The sequence below is a fragment of the Pipistrellus kuhlii genome, unplaced genomic scaffold (assembly GCF_014108245.1).
Source record: "Pipistrellus kuhlii isolate mPipKuh1 unplaced genomic scaffold, mPipKuh1.p scaffold_m20_p_3, whole genome shotgun sequence".
In the NCBI taxonomy this organism is placed as follows: domain Eukaryota; kingdom Metazoa; phylum Chordata; class Mammalia; order Chiroptera; family Vespertilionidae; genus Pipistrellus; species Pipistrellus kuhlii.
In genome coordinates this window covers 14,239,186-14,261,472 of record NW_023425529.1, presented here as the reverse complement: position 1 = coordinate 14,261,472, position 22,287 = coordinate 14,239,186, and the positions used below count along the sequence as shown (strand labels likewise).

The window sequence follows — 22,287 nt, the reverse complement described above, 5'->3', positions numbered from 1 at the left end:
GCAAGCTTTTCTTTAAAGGTTACATAAAATATTGAAGGTATAGGGACAAGCTAAATGACACCACAAGGAACCAACTAGACAAACATAGAAGGGTAAGGTAGTCTCTAGGACAACTGGCCTGGTTTCTTAAACAATAACAATTTTTTTTCAACAATAATAAAAGGAAACTGTACTTGAATAAAAGAGACTTGAAGAACTTAAAATCCAGATAGTATGTGATCCTAGCAAGGATAAACCACCTCAAAAGGACATTTTGGGATTTGTTGGGAAATTGGAATATGGTCTGAGAATTAGATTATATGAAAATAAACTAAAATTGAAGATAAAGATCATTAACTGAATAAAGAGGGCTACATATATTATGATTTTATTTTGGTTAAAAAATATGACATGTTCGTGTACAAAAAAAGATCTGGAAGGATTTTCACTGAGATATTAACAGAGATTATCTCTGGAGGGCAGAAATGTGAAATTTAAAAATTTCCCCAAAATTTCTATACCTGTAATATATTTAAATATTGCTTCTTTTATAACAATAAAAGGATCATTTTAAAAGTTTATTGAAACAAGTCAATCCTAAATTAAAGATAGCTATGATGGTGTTTTCACAAAAAGAGAAATAAAAGGAAAATAATGACATAAAAAGGTTTAGACATTGAGGAGCACAAATGTGTGGATTATAAGGTATTTAAATTCTTTAAAGGGTTACCTTAGCTTTTGCATGAGAAAGAATCCCAATCCTGCAGGACACTCAACCAACTGAGAGCCACACTGGCCAGGGCTTAAATGCTAGTTTTGACATTCTAAAACATAAAATTAATGAATGACTAAAAGTATACATGAATATAGGAATGGATGAATTCGCAGGGATGCCAAATTAGATTGTTCTTTTTCAAAAGTAGCAAAGGAAGCAAGTTGGCCTGTTAAGGTTTCAGAATTTTCTTATCAGCTTTCTTTGCTCTTAGCTATTGAACTTGTAAAAATGGAAAAACAAAGTGAAATGAAAGAGTGTCTGGTTTTGCTTTGGCAAGTTCCAGTGTTTTCTTCAAAGTGAGTAAACATGTTTTCAAGAATTCTTTGAATAATTGTGCTTATGCTTTCAATTGTGATGAACTCAGTTGATTCCTTGACTGTTTGGCAGAAATCTGATTAGGAAGTATAGTTCACTTCCTGGAGAGTGGCTCAAATGGTCAAAGCTTTTGTTTTCAAAGTCTGGCTAAAAAACTGAGTGGATTATTTTGTTCTTCCTTTGCCATGATAGTAGAAAGTGCTTATAGGAAGAGCCCCTGTGCCTAAATTGTTGGGAAATAGAACACAGATTAATAACTCTTCATTTCCTGTATTAAAAAATCCAAGATTCTAAAAAAAATTTTTAAAAATTAAAAAAATCCAAGATTCTGATTACTTAATTTGTTCTTTGAAACAATATTTATTTAAAATATTTTCTTTTTCCATTTTTAAAAATTTAAATTAATTTAAATGAAATACTGAAGGTGTAAAAAAGGTGTGAACAGCTATTTAACAATAGAAATATAGTCAAGAATTGTATATCATTGTTTAGACTAGGGGTGTCGAACTCAATCAGAGAAGGGGCCAAAATCTAAAATCCAGCCTAAATCGCGGGCCAAATGGTTTACTGAACAGTCATAAACTGTCATTGTGATGGAAACGCAGCGGAGTGCAGTGATGACAGCGCGGTGTGGGCCACATTGCAAGGCCTGGCGGGACGGATTTGGCCCGCGGGCCTTGTGTTTGACACATGCGGTTTAGACGGTTTGGGTTGAGGTAGATATTTTATTGATAGTTTCTCTCTCTCAGTTATGTTTATTTTCCTCAAATTTATGTGTCAAAGATCACAAATGACTTCTTAATAATATAACTGTGGTTTTCTGGACATATACTTGGAAGGAATTATATCCGGAAGAGAAATTATGCACTTGTTTGAACAGTGCCTTTGAGACACAGAGGGCAACTACACAAATGGAAATACAGAGGATTTTAAAAAAATTATTTGTGCTCTGGATGGTGTGGCTCAGTTGGTTGAGCATTGTCCCATGCATTGAAAGGTCTCTGGTTTGATTCCCAGTTGGGGCACATGCCCAGGTTGCAGATTCAGTCCCCGGTGGGGGTACAGAAGGGAGGAAACCAACAAATTGATGTTTCTCTCTCTCTTTCCCTGTTGCTCTAAAAACATTTAAAATCAATAAAAACATTTTAAAAGTTATTTGTGCTCTGTTCAGTGCTACAGAGTGGTTAGAATGTCAGCCATTGCACCAAAGGTCTTAGGTTCGGGATCTGATCAAGGGCACGTATCTGGGTTGCAGGTTTGATCCTCAATTGACATGTCTCTCTTATATTGATGTTTCTCTCTCCCCTCACCCCTTCCTTTTCACTTTCTCTGAAAATTAATAGAAAAATGTCCTGGGGTGAGGATTAACACTACCAACAGAAAGAAGTTATTTGTTTTTCTAGAACTTACTATCTGGAAACTATGTTACTATTATTGAGGTACTAATGGTAGGTAATGGGGACACTATGATAAAAAAATCTAAATCCTGTCCTCAAACTTAATGAGGAAGATAGTAAAATAAGCAGTTTATGACACAGTATGACAATTGTCCTTATATAGTGTGAAGGTATGAATCCCTGCAAATTCCACTGCACTTCAAGTTTCTCTAAGATTCTACAAGGCTTGTTTGTCTATTTGTTGGCTTGCTTGTCTATTTCTGCTGTTTCTAGTTTAAAACCAGAATGATAATTTAATGAAAAATAAGATGCTAACTTGAGAGTTGTTTTCTATCCAGGAGAAACAGATGCTTCTCATGCAGTAGTAGAAATGAATTCAATATTATTTGCACAGATGGAATTTTGCATTTGAACTTCCTTTGGGAATAAGTTCTACCCAGGGCATCGTAATAGGACCTAGCTTTCAGATAAAGTGTTAGTAGCAGATAAATTCATGAAAGTGTTTTCTATGCTACTGACACCTGGAACCAATCTGAGACTTCTCTTTTAGGGCAGAGAATATTATATTGCTGGATTTTAAAGTATTATACTTTAATACAGCACCTGGAAGAGAAATCGTTTTTTGATGTCAGTTCAAAGAATTCCATTTGGGCTTTCCCCAGAATTCAGATGTGAAAAAGATGCTTTTTGCAGAGTTTATTTAGGTTGTGGTTCAGAGAATGTAAGACAAACAGCAATTCAGCAGAGAGAAAGTAGAAAAAAATCTAATGCTCACCAGGATTGAGGATTGGACAAGTGCAGCCTCTGTTAGTCCATGATTCTGGATATAATGTTCGCTTTCCTCGTAAAATTTTCAATTTGGTAGATTTTAAGACTTTTTTAATCTTCACACTGACCTCAGCATGAGATCCTTTATCATGAGCTGATAAAATCTTTATTTTTAGCACTGTAACAACACAATTTCCAAAGTCAAAATGCATAAAATTTCATATCATCTTTTGATATTTGAACAACTTAAATATGCACTTCAGAGTATAATGGAAAAGTGATTTAATGATGTATCATTAGGCTCAGCAATTTGCTACTCATTTCTATAAACTATACTCTTCTTTTTTAGACATTTACAATTGCTACTCATTCCCATATCACTACTCTAAAAGAATATCAGCCATTTGCCTACAGCAAGTATAATCTTTAACACATTCACCTATCAACTAAATAGAATGATGTGTAGGAGGTAGAATTGTTATCATGATTTTAATTTAAATTCTAATTCTATTATACTGTTTTGGTTGATTATGTATAAAGTTATGACAAAGAGCAAATGTTACTACCAGGTTATATTTAAGTATTCTAAAGGGATTAAATAATATTATTGATTATTTAATCTTCTTCCTCTGATGTAAAATGCAAGCTGACTGGGGTTAGGGAGGCTGTCCTATACGATGGCAGAGCTCCAGTATTTTATATGACTCATGATTCCATTATGCTCTAAGATCAATGAAATAGATGGGGGAGGTGTTAAGTAATGGAATAAGTTGGGGTGGGAGAGAAAGTAAACCTAAGGATCAGTGGATGCAATATTCTATATTACTAGAGAGTTCTTACTATATTTTGATGAAAGATTGTGTGTAATGAGAGAACCCTATCCTGGCTGGTCCCATATCCATATGACTATTAGAAAGCTGTCTTTTTAGAAACACCAAGTTTTAGACTCTGAATGGGTCTTAAGAGCTCATCCAATTTTGTTTTATGTATAAGGAAGCAAGTTTTAAGAAATTAAGTGAACTGCTCATGTTTTCATGATTTGTTGTTTAGAGATAGAGTTTGGACTAGAATCCTGATAGGATAATTGCATGAAAGGTACATAGCACAGTGCCTCACACATAGCCATGTTCAATAGCTATTTTTGGCATTTTAGGGTATTTTTTCACTAGACTGAAACTCAGGGAATTTGTCTATTCACAATACTAGCTCAATAAATATTTGCTAAAGGAATGATCAAATAAAGTTTTCCCTCATTAAGGTAGAGAATGGGGTGGAACCATTCCTCCCTCTTTCCCAAGACTATAGGTGTATAGTACTTAATAAGATCAAGGTATTTAATTAGATTATTAAGAGCATTCAAATTATCCTAAGCAGAAAGTACTACAGTTGTATTAAAAGATGCCAATGTGGTTTGTAAATTCAGGCAGAGAGCTACTGAATCCATGTGATAATGAAAATCAGTTGATATTTCCACTGAACTGACTGACTTTGAAACTAAATGGGCATTTTTTTTTCTTTTTTGCTTTTAATAATAAATACAATTCCTTCTAAGTAAATACTTTTCCTTATTAGGCACTATATATTTCAAAAGTTTTATTCTATTTTTTAGTCAAGTTGGCTGATGAAAGGGAAGAAATATGCATGTAATTTTAGATAAGATTTATGAGGTTTTTAACATTTACTTTTTTATCTCTTATGAGATTAAATACAATGTTATCAAGAACTTAAACATTTGGTTTCAGAAATCATGACTTAGATTTTTCTCTTCATTGTAATGCACATTTCAGGCCCTATAAGTTATGGAACAATAAAAAGCCCAGACACTAGTTAAAGATAGTTGGCAAGCCCTAGCCATTTGGCTCACTGCATGTATCATTGACCTGTGGACTGAAGGGTCCTGGCTCGATTCCAGTTAAGGGCACATGCCCGGGTTACAGGCTTGGGCTGTGGGCTCGATCCCCAGTAAGGGGCATTTCTTTTCTTTTCTTTCATTTCAGAGGAAGGGAGAGGGAGAGAGAAATAGAAACAACAATGATGAGAGAGAATCATTGATTGGCTGCTTCCTGCACGTCCCCCTGCACGTCCTTCCTGCATGCCCCCACTAGGAATTGAGCCCACAACCTGACCATAATCCCTGACCAGGAATTGAACCATGACCTCTTGGTTCATAGGTTGATGCACAACCACTGAGCCATGCCAGCTGGGCTAACCATTGATGTTTCTATCTCTCTCTCCTCCCCCTTCCTCTCTGAAATCAATAATAAAATAAAATAAAAATAAAATAAAATAAAATAATATGTTTACAAGATCAGATATCCTTAATATTTAATATTTAATGGTAAACATAAAGTTACTTAGAATTAGAAGGTAGTAACAGTCTGTATTTAGGACAGTGACATTTTCTTTATATGTTGCATTTTCCTGGTATTTGAAAGATAGAGAAACAGAATATACATAGAAAGTAGGGAAAAAAACTCAGGCAGTCAGCTCATCTCAGCATATATATCCTCTTACTTTTCAGAAATATATATTCTCTTCCTCCTCCCTACCATTTACTGAGCATCTAGTAAGTGTAAGTTAATGTGCTTTTCAAAAATCTCATTTTATGAGGAAGGTAGCATCATCTCTATTTTACAGATAAGAAAGTCTGTAGAGGTTAAGTTACCCACTCCATAAACTAGAAATGAAACCCATATAGGTCTGAACCCAATGTCTGAGCTCTTGAAATACTGCTTTATGAAATACTGCTTCAAATTGAGTTCTGCTGGGGTCCAGCTGATCAGGACTGGGCAAGAAGGGCCAGACATGCTCTGGAGCCCTCCTGTGGTCCCTACCTGGCTGGCCAATCTTCTGCATCCATCCCTGACCCTGATTGTGCCAACAGTGGGGTCTCTCAGCCTTGCCTGTGCCCTCTTGCAATCCGGGACTCCTCGGGGGATATCAGAGAGTTGGTTTTGGCTGGATCCTGCTCAATGCAGGAGCTGTTCCCTAGTGGTCAGTGCTCTCCCACAGGGGGAAGCACTGCTCAGCCAGAAGCCAGGCTCACAGCTGGTGAGCACAGTGGTGGTGGCAGGAGCCTCTCCCGCCTCTGCGGCAGCACTAAGGATGTCTGACTGCTGGCCTAGGCCCATGGGGAGTGGGCCTAGGCCAGCAGTCAGACATTCCCTGAGGGTGCAGGCCTGGCTGAGGTACACCCTCCTCCCCTCCCCCGCCGGGTGCACGAATTTTGTGCACCAGGCCTCTAATTATTATATAAGACTAATGTTTTAACATTTTTGAGAATGTCATATGCCAGGCCTCCCATTTTCTAGGAAACTCTTCATACTTAGTTTGAATAGACTCTCAGAAACATTCAAGGACTTTAGACTCACCATATGAATATTTCATTCCACAGAATGCCTTGGAGTTTCCCAAAACCTGTTCCTTACATTCACATTTACCTACAGAAATAAAATGAGAAATGATGTTAGTTAAAAACAGAGAGAAAAAAAAATCATCAAGTAAATCCAGGTAGCATAACTCTTTATGACTTGAGTGATTCATACAATATCATCCACAAATACTAAGAAACCATGAAAAATCATTCAAGAGAAATAGTCACTGCCTTGGCCTGTGTGGCTCAGTTGGTTGAGCATTGACCTTTTCATGGAAATGTCACCAGTTTTACTTGGTCAGGGCACATGCCTGGGGTTGTGGACTCGATCCCCAGCAGGGGGCATGGGGGAGGCAGCTAATTAATATTTCTCTCTCCCTCTCCCTTCCTCTCTTTCTCTAAAACGAATAAAAATATATTAAAAAGAGAGAGAAATAGTCACTCTGAATTGAATTCATCATTATCCAGTGAAGCAATGACCTAAGAGAAATACAGAAATGTAGAAATACTGATATATTTTAATGCTTGCAATTGATGACATACTAGTAAATATAGTCCATGCTAATGGAATGGAACAACTAATAGATAACTTATAGAAAAACAATTATCCTATCTAATAAAAGAGTAAAATGCAAATTAACTATCACTCCGTGTCAAAAATGGCAGCACCCATAACAGCCAGGGCAGACGCTGGCAGTGGCTCCCCAGCAATGTGAACCCAGAGTTCGATTCTTGGTTGCAGAGGGAGGGGAGGGGCCTCTGACCAGAACCCAGCATACTTGCCCTGCTGCATGGAGGGAGGGAAGGAAGGGGCCTCTTTGCTGAGGCCTGGGTGAGCGATGCTGGGCTTGTGGTAACATAAGACCAGTGTCCCCACCCCAGCAGTGCAGAGGGAGGGGAAGACCTAGAAAAATGGATCTTCCCAGTTCCGGACACCGAGGGAGCCCTATGGGTGCTGGGGTTATCTGCCTGAAGCCCCCAGTCACAGCCTGGTAGCCCCAGTCACAGACTGGAGGCCCCTTGCCCGTAGTGCGGACTCAGCCAGCATGGAGCTGCAGCAGGGTGGGGGTAAGGTTTCGGTGGGCGCACTATAGACATTAAATCACTGCCGCTGCAGGCGCGCCCCCCCACTGCACTCACAAGCAGTACAGTATAAGGGACAGCTCCTGAAGCTCAGCTCCCAAGGTAGCTGATGCACACCATGCTGGCAGGGAAGAGGGATCTGGGACTCCAAGTCTCTGTGTACCTTAGTTTCTAGGTATCGTGGCTGGGGCCCTGAGAAGGCCCCAGGACAAGCATCTTCCCAGAGGCTTCGCAGAGGGAGGGGAGGAGCCTCTGGCTAGAGGCCTGGTGAGGGATTCTGGCATCATTGCAGTCCAGGCTGAGGGACACCCCCTCCCCGCACCCTTCGCATTTCATGCACCGTGCCTCTAGTATATATATATAAAAAGCCTAAGCGATTGAACTACTGAACAACCAGTCGACTGGTCACTATGACACACACTGACAGGGACAGATGCTCAATGCAGGAGTTGCCCCCTGGTGGTCAGTATGCTCCCACAGCGGGAGCACCACTCAGCTGACTAATGGGCAGCAGACACCGGGTTCATGGCTGTAAAATGCAGCTGTGGCGGCGTGAGCCTCTACTGCCTCCACGGCAGTGCTACTGAACAGCAGCAGCAGCAGGTGCAGCAGGGCCAGGATGAGTGGGAATGATGTGGTGTCTGACCCAGGCTCAGGCTCCTCCCTGGCCGCGTGCTGCTTCATGCACTTCTACATTCCTTGGAGAATGTTGGACTGCAGGTTTAAACTCTACAATCCCTGGGGATCGGGCCAAAACTGGCATTGAACATTCCCCAAGGGGTCCCGGATTGTGAGAGGGTGCAGGACAGGTTGAGGTACCCCACCGGTGTACAAATCCATGCACTGGGCCTCTAGTATTTTTATAATTAATGTTCACCACAACAAAAGTCAAATGAAATAAAATAGTAGGGCAGTTCTTTGAAGGTAATGCCATGAAATTAAAATAATTTATTGAGCCTCTATTGTAAGCAGGACATGGTGCTATAAACATCAGAGTATATAAATATGAGCAAGGCACGATTCTTGCCTTAAGACTTGCAATTCAGCAAGGTGAATAAAGCAAGTATATTAACAGTGATAAGTGTCCTAAGATGGGTACAATATGCTTGGTTGGGAGGCCACATGTTTGAGGAGATGGAAAAGACTTCATGGCTGAAGAAGAAATTGAAATGGACTTTGATGAAAACATCTACCAACAATTAAAATTATGTATTGCAATTATGTGTGAGAGATTTGCCAGACCCTGTGGAAGACTTTCAAAATATCTTTGTACGTAGTCTACTCAGTATGTATGGTATTCTCATACTTATTTATGTATCTGTTTCCTCTCTGGACCGTAATCCTTGAGGACAGTGGTTATGTCTTATTCATCTTTATATTCCTAGAACCAGAATGGATAGGATTTTCATTCTTACTAATTTTTTCACAAGTAGATATAATTTTACCCCTCCCCTCTTGCCCTCATGTATTGCATTTCATAGACATTGAGTGGTGGTAGCAGCAGGTAGCATTTACTGAGGAGAACTTACTATGTAAAATACTATTGTAAATGTTTTACATTTATTTACTCATATAAGATTCTAACGTATAGAAATTTGACAGGAATATAGATATAAAAGGGTGAGCAAAAAAATGTTAAGAGAGAAAGGACAGAGTGTATTCATGGAAGAGTCAGTGGCATTGTTTATCCTGGGAACAGATTGAGTAGAGAATAATAGACGGTATCATGGAGGACCTTGCTGATATGCAGTTAGGGCCTGAATTTAATTTGTTAGCTAAACAAATTAAAGAAGTTACTTGAATTTAAAAAATATATATGAAAATTAATTTGGCATTATCATATCAAAAATATTAGAATGGAGAGAAGATGAAGGCTAGTAAATTAATTATAACAACAGTAATTAATTTGAGTGCCAGCTATAGGCAATAAACTATGTGAGGAGAGTAGGATTCTGATGATATACATAGTAATATTGACTAATTGGCTCTAAAGCTTCTCTAGGAATCAGGGAATGAGATTTGCAAATCACAGTGGAATTAAATAGTGAGAAAGATAAATCAAAGGTGCTTAAAATGAGCTGTTCTGATTTTTAAATAATATTGACTTTAAACCTAGCAGAGAGGATTATTCATTCAGAAATTATAGTAACTTAAGAGAAGAGCCCACAGCTTTTGATAATTCCACCAAAGCAGGACAGTATGGTAAGCACCATGTTATAAAACCTAAAAGAATTCCAAATGACATATATTATTCCTCCACATAATGTTCTTCTCTTAAGTCCTTCAGCCTATCTCTCTCTATAATACCCTAATATTCGAATAAACTGAGCAGCAGAACAACCGAACAACTGGTCGCTATGACATGTGCTGATCACCAAGGGGTGCGTGCAGAACATGGCGGGTGTTGGCAGCAGGTGGCAGAGTGTGGAACATGGTAGGCATCTGCTGCTGCAGGATGGTGGAGTAGGTGAGCAGGGGTGCCAGACCAAGGTGGGGTGCTGGTTGCTGTCATCGGTTGGTTACTGAAAGTTCTTTGCTCCCATGCACCATGGCACTCACACTTGCTGCTAGCACTGGCCCCACTCACACCCACTGCTGGCACCTGGCACCAGCCCTGATCACTTGGCACCGTCAGTGGGTGCTAGTGGCAGCTGCTGGCCCTGATTGCCTCTCAGGGCTTCTCCACCTCCCCTTGCTACTGAGGGACAATCAGGGCCGGCAGTTGTATCTTGCACCTGCTGCTGGCACTGGAGCCACTGCTCACACCCACTGCCGAGGCCCAGCACTGGCCACAATCCCTCCTTGCTGTCAGCAGTGCGAGCAAGGCTAGCACCATCAGCATGTGGGAGTGGCGGCAGTGAGAGGGGGGTTGCGGACAGACAGGGGACCAGGGCTGTGGTGGGAGGGGCCAGGCAGGGGCACAGAGGATGGGACAAGACCCACCCCTGTGCCCATCACAGCCTCGAGGCCCACATTTCCTTTCAAGGTGCACGAATTTGTGCACTGGGCCCCTAGTAAGAACATATGTAAGTCTGTATTTAAAGATCTTTCTTTGGATGCTTTCCAATACTCTCATTTCATATATTAAGATATCAGACATTAAAATTTGCTTTTGAGTGAATCTTTGTTGATCAGCCTTCAACCTTAGTTTTCTTAAAAGAAATCTGGAAAGGGATTAAAATCTGCTTAGATATACTCGGTATCAGAATGTTAAAGGGAGGTTGGGAGAGAGAACATTGCTTATAGTTCTTTGGTACTAAAGGTAGTTTTGTTGTACATAAAGTGAAAGTTTACATCTGATGTTCTCTGCCTCAAAAGAAGTGGTAGAAGTTAAAAGTGTCTTTTGGGTATAGGACATTACATTCCTAGTTATGTAAACTCATGATAGGTAAATAGGTAGGTAGGCACATATATTTGAGAATAAATCACAGTGCTTAGGAAACTGACTATCACTTTTGTACTGAAAAAAGGTGCCCAAGAGTACTATTCTATACCCAATTGAAATATTGCTGTTTAGCAGGAAACTGAACAATGTCTTCTGCAATCTGGAGTTCATCCAGATGAATTTCAGAGGCTCTCTGGGGACATCACAGACCTAACAGCTGTTGTGAACACTAGAGTCTGGAGTCATTCTAATGCCAGCATGTTATGCGCTTAATTCATGTGCTGCCAGCTCCCTAGTAACAAGATGACTGGCTTAATGAATGTCCTAAAAACTTGACTTTTATAGATTAGCTTAGCAGACAAAGTTAAAGAATTATGAAGATCATTGTGTTAGAAAAATAGCAGGAAGCTTTGAAAAGTGATTATTAAAATCAGTATTCAGACTATGTAGCATTAAGGCAAAAAATGAGGAAGATTTTTTCTTTTTCAAATGTGAAAAGATAAATATGACTACATATTAACCTTTCCACCTTCTTCCCACTTGTGAATTAAAATGAAACCATTAGGAAAATGATAAGATTATGTTAAATGAAAAAAAAAAACACACACCGTGATATGGAATTATAAATATTAGTGTTTCTCAAATTTGGGTTCTTGATTCTTAAATGGCCCATAAGTTCTTTTTTTTTCTTTTTTTTTTTTTAATATTTGTTCTTGTGAACTAATGACATTTGGGATATATATAACTGTAAACATAACCTTTCTTTAAAAAATAGGTTTTTATTGACTTTTAGAGAGAGGGGAAGGGAGAGAGATAGAAACATCAGTGAGACATCATTGATTGGCTGCCTCCTACACACCCCTCTTGGGGATTGAGCACAAAATCCGGGCATGTGCCTGGACTGGAAATCGAATCCTGACCTCTTAGTTCCTAGGTCTACATTCAACCATTGAATCACACTGGCCAGGCCACAAGTTCTTCATGAGAATATAATGAAATTATAGTTTCTAACTCTACTTCAACCATATTGGTCTGTTGCTATTTCCAGAATTAGCCAGGCCTAGTCCCACTTGCTGTGTCTTCTATATAAATGTTTTCCTCTGTTATATGTATAGTTGGTCCCCTTACCTCCTCCACATTCCCCCCCCCCCCAAAATGTCACCTTTCATAAGACTTCCCCTGACAACCCTATTTAAAAGTATGCCTCTCCTAAGCACTTCTTATCCCAATCCGTTTTATTTTTCTATTATACTAAACATCATTATATTAAATATTTTATCTATTTATTAGCTGTCATCCTCTACAAAAATAAAGGCTCCTTAGAGGCTGGGATTTTTGTCTGTTTTGCTCATTACTATAATTACAATATTTATACATATTATGGGTACTCAATAAACATTTGTTGGATGAAGGATGAATCTATGAATAACTTTCACAAATTGGTAAGAAAATTGCAAGTTGGAAATTTGCAGAAAAAGAAACCTAAGTGACCAAGAAACCATGAAAAGTTACCAAACCTGTTAGTAATCAGGAAAAGGCAATTGAAAATGGCAAATCCCATTCTATACCCATCAAACTGGTAAAAATTTATAACTTTGATAACACTAACTTTAGAAGTCCAATAACTGTTAAGTGAGTTAAACTGTGACTGATTAATGAGTTAGATTGGTGCTTTTACGTGCCATATAAAAATTTGTGCCATATAAAAATTTGTTTAATATATACAAAGTATTAATGAGGATGTGGTGCAACAGGATGTCATACCTTGCTGGTGGAATGCAAATTTATGCAACCACTTCAGAGAGCTATTTGCAATATGTGCTAACAATAGCACACCCATGACCCAACAGTGTCTAGGTTGTGGCCTAGAAAAAGGGTCAGCAAACATTTTCTGTAAGGAAACAGATGATAAATATTTTAGGCTTTGTGGGCCAAAGCAAAATTAATGATACTATGTAGGCATTTATATAACCATTGAAAGTGTAACCATTTAATCCTTAGAGCAAGTAGAGTTTACAGACTATAGAAAAACAGATGGCAGGCAAGATTTGGCCTGAGGAAATACGTTATATCTATTGTCTCACCTGAATGTCGAAGTGCAGAAAATCCTTGCTCATCCTCCCACTCCCAGGTTGATTCACTCTTATTATGCGTGGAATGGAAGTCAGGAATTTCATGATACCAGTCTATGTCTGTGCTGCTAATAAAACAGAAAATGATGAAGACATTATTAAGGAATTTCTCAGAACTTGAATGGAATGAGTACCTTTGTAGATATTTAAACATTTACAGCTACCTTTCCAGAAACAAATAGTGTTTTTAGGACCTATTTATTGTTAAGAAGAATAATTTGTTTTGCAAAATAAACTAGACCATCTCTAGAATCTTGCAAGAACAAATGACTTGAATTTCAATTTGACAAAGATTCTTTAAAGCACATGTGTCAAACACAAGGCCCGCGGGCCAAATCCGTCCCGCCAGGCCTTGCAATGTGGCCCGCACCGCGCTGTCATCACTGCACTCCGCTGCGTTTCCATCACAATGACAGTTTATGACTGTTCAGTAAACCATTCGGCCCGCGATTTAGGCTGGATTTTAGATTTTGGCCCCTTCTCTGATTGAGTTCGACACCCCTACTTTAAAGAGATATATAAAGCCTAGCCTGTGTGACTTAGTGGTGAGCATTGACCTATGAACCAGTAGTTCACAGTTGGATTCCCTGTTCAGGGCACATGCCCTGGTTGTGGGGCTTTATCCCCAGTAGTGGGCATGCAGAAGGCAGCCAATTGATGATTCTCTCTCATCACTGGTATTTCTATCTCTCTCTCCATCTCCCTTTGTCTCTCTGAAATTAAAAAAACAAAATCAAAAAACAACCCACATAAAAAAGAGATGCGTAAAGATATATTTGTTTCACTGAATATGGTAATACAAGATTGAATCTGAATATTGGCATACAAGATTTTCCATATCACTACCAGATCTTCAAAAGAATCTGAAAGACACATAGATGAGAATAAGAGCCATGCACATTCACCTGCTGATGCAATCTCCTGTGAGAGGGTCGCAGTTCCCTGCACAATCACAGGGCCTGCAGCCGTAGTCTCCGAAGCCCCAGTATCCCACCATACACCTGTCACAGTGTGGCCCTGCCACCCCGGGCTTGCAAGGGCAGTCACCATTACTGGGGTCACAGAAGGTCACTGAGCTGAAAGGAAGGACAGCTGATCCAACTGGATGGCAGGAACACACTACAACAGAGGACATACAAGGACTGATGAGTGACTGGATTGTGGAGAATGGGCCTGTCAATCCCAAAATGGCTTCTTTTACTACATAGCATGTCTCTGAGGCACATCCTTTCCCATTGGTGTATATTCGGAGAATAAAAGCTAATTAAATTACAGATAAGAAGATAAAATCAGAAAAGTATGTCTGCTGCAAAACAAATGGCATTATCTATAATAATAAAAGTGTAGTATGCTAATTAGACCGGATGTCCCTCTGGATGACCTTCTGGCCGAAGCAGGGGCTGTGAGGGAAGCCTGGGTCCTGGGTGGCAGAAGGAAGCCGGTGCCAGCAGCCAGGGGAAGGAAGGCCTACTCTTGCACACATTTTGTGCATTGGGCCTCTAGTTTATTATAAAATTGAAGGCATTAAATATGAATGGATTTTGGTTGGGGTGATGGGAATAAAGACAAAAGAGGAGCATTTTGTGATAAAGGAAAAAGAAGAAGATGACCATGGTGTTCAAGAAACCAAACAAAGATTGTTTCAAAGAGGTAGGCAATATAAGCTGTGTCAAATGCTGATAGGTCTGGAGCACATGTGTCAAACACAAGGCCCGCGGGCCAAATCCGTCCCGCCAGGCCTTGCAATGTGGCCCGCACCGCGCTGTCATCACTGCACTCCGCTGCGTTTCCATCACAATGACAGTTTATGACTGTTCAGTAAACCATTCGGCCCGCGATTTAGGCTGGATTTTAGATTTTGGCCCCTTCTCTGATTGATTTCGACACCCCTAGTCTAGGGAGATGAGGAATGGAAATGGATTAATGCATTTTACAACATGAAGGCCAATGGCGTCCTTGATAGGGACAGGTTCAGTGACATAGTGAGTAGCAAACCTAATTGAAGAGGTCTTGGGAGAGAATGGCAGTAAAGGAAATTGAGCCTTAGAACAGATACCTCTTTTGAGAAGACTTCCTATAAGGGCACAGAAATGTAGTAGCAGCTAAATCTGAATGGAGATGTGTACTCTAATGAAGGTGTGAGTTTTGTTTATTTTGTTTAAGATGGGAGAACTTATGGGAGTGTGCATTGAGTGGGAAGCAGTTGAAGTTTATCATATATTTGGAGAGAATGTATACTGTATAACATGAATATATCAAAGTGCTATGTGAAAACTTTAAAAGAAATCACATATTCCAACAAACACATTTCCTCATTATGAAGTGAATAAGCCAATAGTTACTTTATCACTCAGATAAGTCAATTTTGTTCTTGACAACAGATAGGGGAACCAGAATAAAGACCCACATCTAATGTAATATATGGTATCCCACCACCACCATTATCTTTTTCTCTAGTAGGAAATTCAAGCCTTTCTAGGATTTAGCCCCTCTGTACTACCATATATTTTAAAACCTACCGTACACATATTTCAGGAATGGCCAGAGAAGAATGTAATTCTATTATACGTGCTAGTGGATTTCTTTCTATGTGACTTTTTACATAATTACCAGATAAAAATACCACTTGCAAACTATGCAGAAGTAGCTCCAGGCAGAAAGCCCTGACATCTTTCACAGCATGCTTTTTCAGACTGCACACCAAGGCTTGCCTTGCATACCGATCTCCTGAAGTCTGTATAGCAGGCAATATCTGACACTCATAATCTACATTTCGTATTTTCTTCCAGAATGCAAATATATTTCCTTCTTACTTGGGGGAAAAATAAGAGGTTTTTCTTAGGTACTGGTTCAGGTTCTGATTATCCAAAGTATATTTCTTTTTAGTTGTTGATTCTAACTCAAGCACTTAATTTTTACCTATTCATTATGATGAATGTCAAAGTTACAACCCAACTGGAGTGACATAAATCCTACTGCTGCTTTGTCTTTTCTTGTTAGACATGAAATCCAATAGTAAACATTTGCCCTAAGCTGCTCTCACAACCAAATTAGAAAAACAAGATTAGTTAAAATGACATTTTTAACTCCTAAATATTGTTACGAGATTTCTTTTAAAATGCAAATGACTAATTTAAAGTAATATATTCCATACTGATATGTCCTATTATAAGAAAATGTGAAATGATAATACAAAGCATTCAAAAACAGATATGATAGAGAAAATGGGTACTTTTATAAACAATTTCACAACAGGTTCCCTTTAAATAATGAATTTAGATACTTGCTAAATGTATACGAATTTTATTTACAGGTATATGGTTGGTTGCATCAATACAGCTATTGTGTGAAGCACTGTTCCTCTATAGAGCATTTACAGAAAAGGGAACATGAGGTTGCTCTGGAGTATATTTTACCAAGAAAACTAACTTGTAATGAAACTACAGATGAACATGTTTTCTAAGTAACCTTGTGTACCTGTAAAGCTCTGAAACTAGTATTTGTTTCAACCACAAATGCTAATGATAAATACAGCTGTTTGAAAGTTACCTGTAATATGTCTTAGGAAGTTCTCTTAGGAAGATAGAAAATAAAACAGGGGCAGTATAATAGAGTTGGCAAGGGCACAAATTTAGGAGTCAGACTAGATTGATTCAAATCTGGTTCTAGGGCTTATTTCTTTGTGGAATTAACCTCCTCAAGACTCAATTTCTCACTGATGAAGTAAGAAGTATGCCATAGGCTTGCGTGAGGATTAAATTAAATGATGTATGTATGTAGCAATGTATCAGGCATTTATTGACATCAAATGCTCAAAGAATAAATATTATTATTACCTAGATGAAATATTGGTTTAAAATGCTCACCATTCATTCATTCCTTCACTCACTCACCCCTTCATCAAAGAGTTCCTAAACGTTAGAGTTAACAATAACTATGCTAGGGGCTGACGACACAAAAATGAGTACAGAGTCACTAACTCTTCAGTAAGAGAAGAGAGATGGCAAATAAATAATTGTAGGGCAGTAAATGTTATAACAATGTAGTCCAGGGTGCATGGGAACACAGAGGAAAGAGCAATAACTGCCTCAGTGTAGATAAGGGTTGTTTTGAAAGGAAATTAATGATCAAACTTGCTTTCAAAATAAGCGGAAATTTCTTGCTTTATACCTGGAAGAAATTTGAAGGCAAATGGCTTTCTCCACGTTTCTAAGACCTATAGAATTAGGTAACTCTCCTATTACATGTTTCTTTCTTTGGATTAAAAAAAAAATCAATCTGCTATTACTGTCCTTTTGTGGATCAGAACATGTTGAGAAAAAATAGGGTCTGATCTATGGTCCTGCTGCTTATAGGAAGGTACCCTACAATGTAATGTAGCACAAGGGTCACATCTGTCAATCCATGTGAACAAGTTTGCACAAATGGCTGGAACATAATGGAAAAGTTATGGCTTCCTTTATTTTCATAGGGCTGCCTTTGGTGGTGGAGTCATAGGAAACCATTGCTGTCTTTTCATCTTTATTTGCACCTTCACTAGAATCCTAGGAGTCTGTTTGCATGTCTTTCACTCGAGTGATCCATGATGCCAAGTGTGCTGTAGAGATACCCAGTTGTGTTCAGCATCTTACCCTTTTGAAATTGCCAGGACCCCTTAGCATTACCTTATGACTCCAGCTTTTGCTATTCTGTTTGTAAAAGCTACTCTGGGAGCAAAATACCCTGAAAGTATTTGCTTCTGATTTAGCTTTTCTAAAAACAGAACTCAGAGTTCAAGGCCCTCAGCTGGGAAAGAAGCTGTTCGTCAAGCCCTTTCATCATTGTCCAATGGCCACTCCTCAGTGTGCTGCCCAGGCTCCCAACATTTTCTCCTGAAAAGGCCAAAGCCCTACAGAATTTCTTATGGAGAATTTTTAATGTCAAAGCTATTTTGAAAGCTGTCCAGTTGCCTGCAGAGGTTCTTGGATAACTAGAAGTTAAAGGAGATGACTTTGCATACAACTCTAAACAAAAAGGAGGCAATATGAACTGTTGTTACTATATTAAGTGTGAAGTTAAATATTAGATAAAATAAAACCTAGCCTTTTTGGTACTGTTTTCTCCTTTCTTTCTACTACCAACTATTTGTAAACAAACAAATTCTCTGTCAAAGGCAATATGGTTTACCCCTTTATTAGCCTCAGGAACAATTTTCTATTCATCCTTTAAATGTTACATACATTGTGTTCAAAGATATCTAATTCCATGATGTTAAAGGTGTATGTTAATTTCAAATAAAATTGTGCTAGAATAAATTTAATAAGAGAATGATCTAAATTAAGATTTGACTTTCACTTACCGAAATATAGTGTCTCCTGAGTTACTGTACATCTCACAAAAGAAGATCAATTTATGCATGAAATCTAGCCATTTCTGCCTCTATTTTAATGTTTTAAAAATAATTGTAAAGTATTTAAGTATATATACTATCTGAGTAATTACTAAATAAGTAATGCAAATAAATACAAGACATACCCTTTATTTTTAATGCTTCACTATGTGGCCCCTGCTCAGAACCTACATTTGACTTTTGTATCATTCCTTTCCTGTTTACTATTTGTAACTGAACCAGTTACTATTTATTCCTGAGTATATCTCAGAGTTCTTTGACAGCTAAATAGCCAATTTTATATTTCTGGATTGTTATTTCAGTTAAAAATGAAGAAAGTACTTTTGAATGTAAAAACAAATTTTACTACAGAGAAACTTTTCAGTATAATTTTGGACACAGTATTTTGCTTTGAAGATTGGTTATATCTCACATCATTATCTTTTTGTTGAAGAAAGCCTGTATTCCCAATCACTCAGGCAGCATCCACCCAGGCACCTAGCCAGGAATTGAGGTCATCCCTAACCCCTTTTTCCTTTGGAGAAAGAACCTTTATTTATTCCATCTAACTTAGCTCTCTCTTTTGAACTGATGTTGCTAATCCCTGTTATAACCTATCATGGTACCTTCTCTTCATAACACTTACTGTAGTTTCCAATTACATACTTACTTGGATAAATGTACTTATAGTTTGTTTCCAAGGCATTAGGAACTGTTTTATTGTATACTAGACACCCAGTGTACAAAATTCACACACGGGTAGGATCCCTAGGCCTCGCTGGCTATCAGGGTCAATCAGGGCCTTCCAGCTGCTAGCTGGGGCCTTCCTTCTCCTGGCTGCTGACTGCTGGCTGCTGGCCAGGGCCTTCCTTCATTCTGTGTCGCCCCCTGGTGGTCAGCATATGTCATAAATAGTAGTTGAACTCCTGTTGGGTCAAACACCAGAGAAGATAATTTGCATATTAGCCTTTTATTATATAGGATACAGTGACTATGATTAGCCTGTCACATTGTCACCTCTGAGTAAACCTATGTTGAATTCTTAATAATGGATGAATTATAGCCATTTGATAACTATTTCTTAATGATTGATACTCTTCTGGCCTCCAGTGTAATCACTTTATGGTGTTTTTTTTTTTTTTTTCCCCTCATTGCTCTTTTTATAGTACACTGTAAAGGCCTAGAGGTAGGAGCCACATCTTTTTTTATCTGTATCTTTAAAACCTAGGACAATAACCGACCCACTTTAGGGACTCATTCAATCTTTGTTGAATGAAAGAATGTACCTCTCAATAACCAACAAATATGAAATGATGTTATGTTTTAAATGAATATAGCACTCAATAACTGACAAACATGCAATGATCTAGGTTTAAAGCTCTTTAAAGATTCATACTATTTATTTATAGGATTTTAGTATCTTAGCATCACAGCATTTGTAATACTAAGATATTAGAAAAATAAAAAATAAAAACAAGCCCTAACTGGTTTGGCTCAGCGGATAGAGCATTGGCCTGCAGACTGAAGGGTCCTAGGTTCGAATCCAGTCAAAGACATGGATCTTGGTTGCGGGCACATCCCCAGTAGGGGGTGTGCAGGAGGCAGCTGATCGATGTTTCTCTCTAATAGATGTTTCTAACTCGTTATCCCTCCCTCTTCCTCTCTGCAAAAAAATCAATAAAAATATTGCCGAATTTATTAATAAATAAATAAATAAAAACAAAGCAAAACAACAAATTCATAGAAAACTAAGATGCTCAAGTAGAACAGATTATTCTTAGTCTTGAGACTATTTCCTACATTTAATACTTTACTCAGTTGAGTTTTATTATTTATTATTTGTAATAAAAGTTCTTTATTCTAACTCTGTAGGAGACATCCCCACCTATCAATGCCTCTTACTGGCAGCAATTTTTTTTTTTGTCACATTAATCAATCTGAAATTCCTTTCCTCACTTTCATCCAATTATATGTAATTATGACTCTTTGTTCTAGGAGAGTAAATTATTTTTTGCCACTCCCTACATCCCCTTTCACCTTTTGAATATGTGTAGAAAGTTATATTCTTTCTGAAAAGTTTCCTAATCTGTGAACATTTATGCTTTTTTATATTGATCTATTAGCATCTCTCTTTTCATGATTGTTTTGTTGGTCTGTCTGAAACACTCTCCATTTACCACCACTTTTCTTGTACTAAGAATCCTTAAGATAAGTGCAGTTCTTTATATTCACACTTCATATGGCTCTTTATCAGTAAGCAAAGTTTTATTTAAAACCCAAAGTGATATTTAAAATTTTTAAATATTATTTTTTAGCTCCAGTATGTATGTCTGATTATTTCCACCTTTGTTAACTCATTTTGTTTTCATCAATTATGTCACATTGTGGAATCAAATTCTTTGGATTTTTGTAGGTCAAAATCTCTGAGGTCAGATAAAGTTGGGTTCAAATCCCAGCCCTGCCTCTGACCATTTGCATGAACTTAGACAAATAATATCAATTTAACAAATGCTAGTTCTCTTTTTTATATCCCATCTAATTTTGTACAGACTTTTTGAAGGTTTTGTTGTTTTATAATATTTGCTTAATTATTTAATTCTTGTCCTCATCATGTACAGAATGACATATTACAGTTATTCAAATTCATGACCTCTCCTACTTTTCTTCCCCAGTCTAACTAACTTTTATTATTTATCAATTCATAAAATTTCTCCTTTTTAGGTGAATTTTAATATGTTATTTAATCTTTTAAAAGGATAGTCCTACTCTGATTATTACATTATGATATATGTATTTTCTTAACCTTTTTGTTTTACATGCTAGGTTTTTTTAAAAGCTGAGGTTAGCTCAGCTGGTGTGGCTCAGTGGTTGAGCATTGACCTGTAAGCCAGGAGGTCATGGTTCAATTCCCAGTCAGAGCACATGCCCAGGTTGTGGGCTTGATCATCCATGAAGGAGGGAGCCAATTAATGATTCTCTTTCATCATTGATGTTTCTATATATCTCTCTCATTCCTCTCTGTAATAAAAAAATTATATAAAAATAAAAATAAAAAGCTGAGATTAGAGTTTTCCAACTGTTATTGCCGAATCACTAGTCTATTTAAAGTTTACTTTGCCCTAACCAGTTTGGCTCAATGATACAGCATCAGCCTGTGGATTCAGGGTCCTAGGTTCGATTCCAATCAAGGGCATGCACCTTGGTTGCAGGCACATACCCAGTAGGGAGTGTGCAGGAGGCAGCTGATCAATGTTTCTCTCTCATTGATGTTTCTAACGCTCTATCCCTTTCCTATCTTCTCTGTAAAAATCAATAAAAATTATATATATTTTTACAGAGAAGATAGGAAATTTTTACAGAGAAGATAGGAAATATATATATATATTTCCTATTTACAGAGAAGATAGGAAATATATATATATATATATATATATATAAATTTTATATATATATATATATAAAATTTTTACAGAGAAGATAGGAAATATATATATATATATATAATATATATAAAATAAAATTTGCTTTTCAGAAACAGTTACTTCATATTGATTCTATGCTGGAATCATACACAGTTACTTTCTTTTTTAAAAAACAATATTTTTTTATTTCAGGGAGGAAGGGAGAGCAAGAGAGAGATAGAAACATTAATGACGAGAGAGAATCATTGAATGGCTGCCTCTGGTGTGCCCCCCACTGGGATCAAGCCCTC

General features: G+C 37.9%; 1 protein-coding gene across 5 annotated transcripts in view; it reads right to left on the bottom strand.

Moving 5' to 3' along the window:
• Nucleotides 1–22,287, bottom strand: part of NTN4 (netrin 4) — a 107,554-nt gene that overhangs the window by 4,305 nt on the left and 80,962 nt on the right. For 3 of the 5 annotated variants that reach the window (XM_045587645.1, XM_036458708.1, XM_036458706.2), the window contains exons 6-9: nt 14,113–14,326; nt 13,160–13,275; nt 6,606–6,674; nt 3,242–3,412 (exon numbers count right to left, since the gene is read on the bottom strand). In XM_045587645.1, the coding sequence (XP_045443601.1) occupies nt 3,242–3,412; nt 6,606–6,674; nt 13,160–13,275; nt 14,113–14,326 (570 nt within the window). The remainder of the gene's footprint in view (nt 1–3,241; nt 3,413–6,605; nt 6,675–13,159; nt 13,276–14,112; nt 14,327–22,287) is intronic. The other 2 variants (XM_036458709.1, XM_045587646.1) reach the window with 2 other exon arrangements.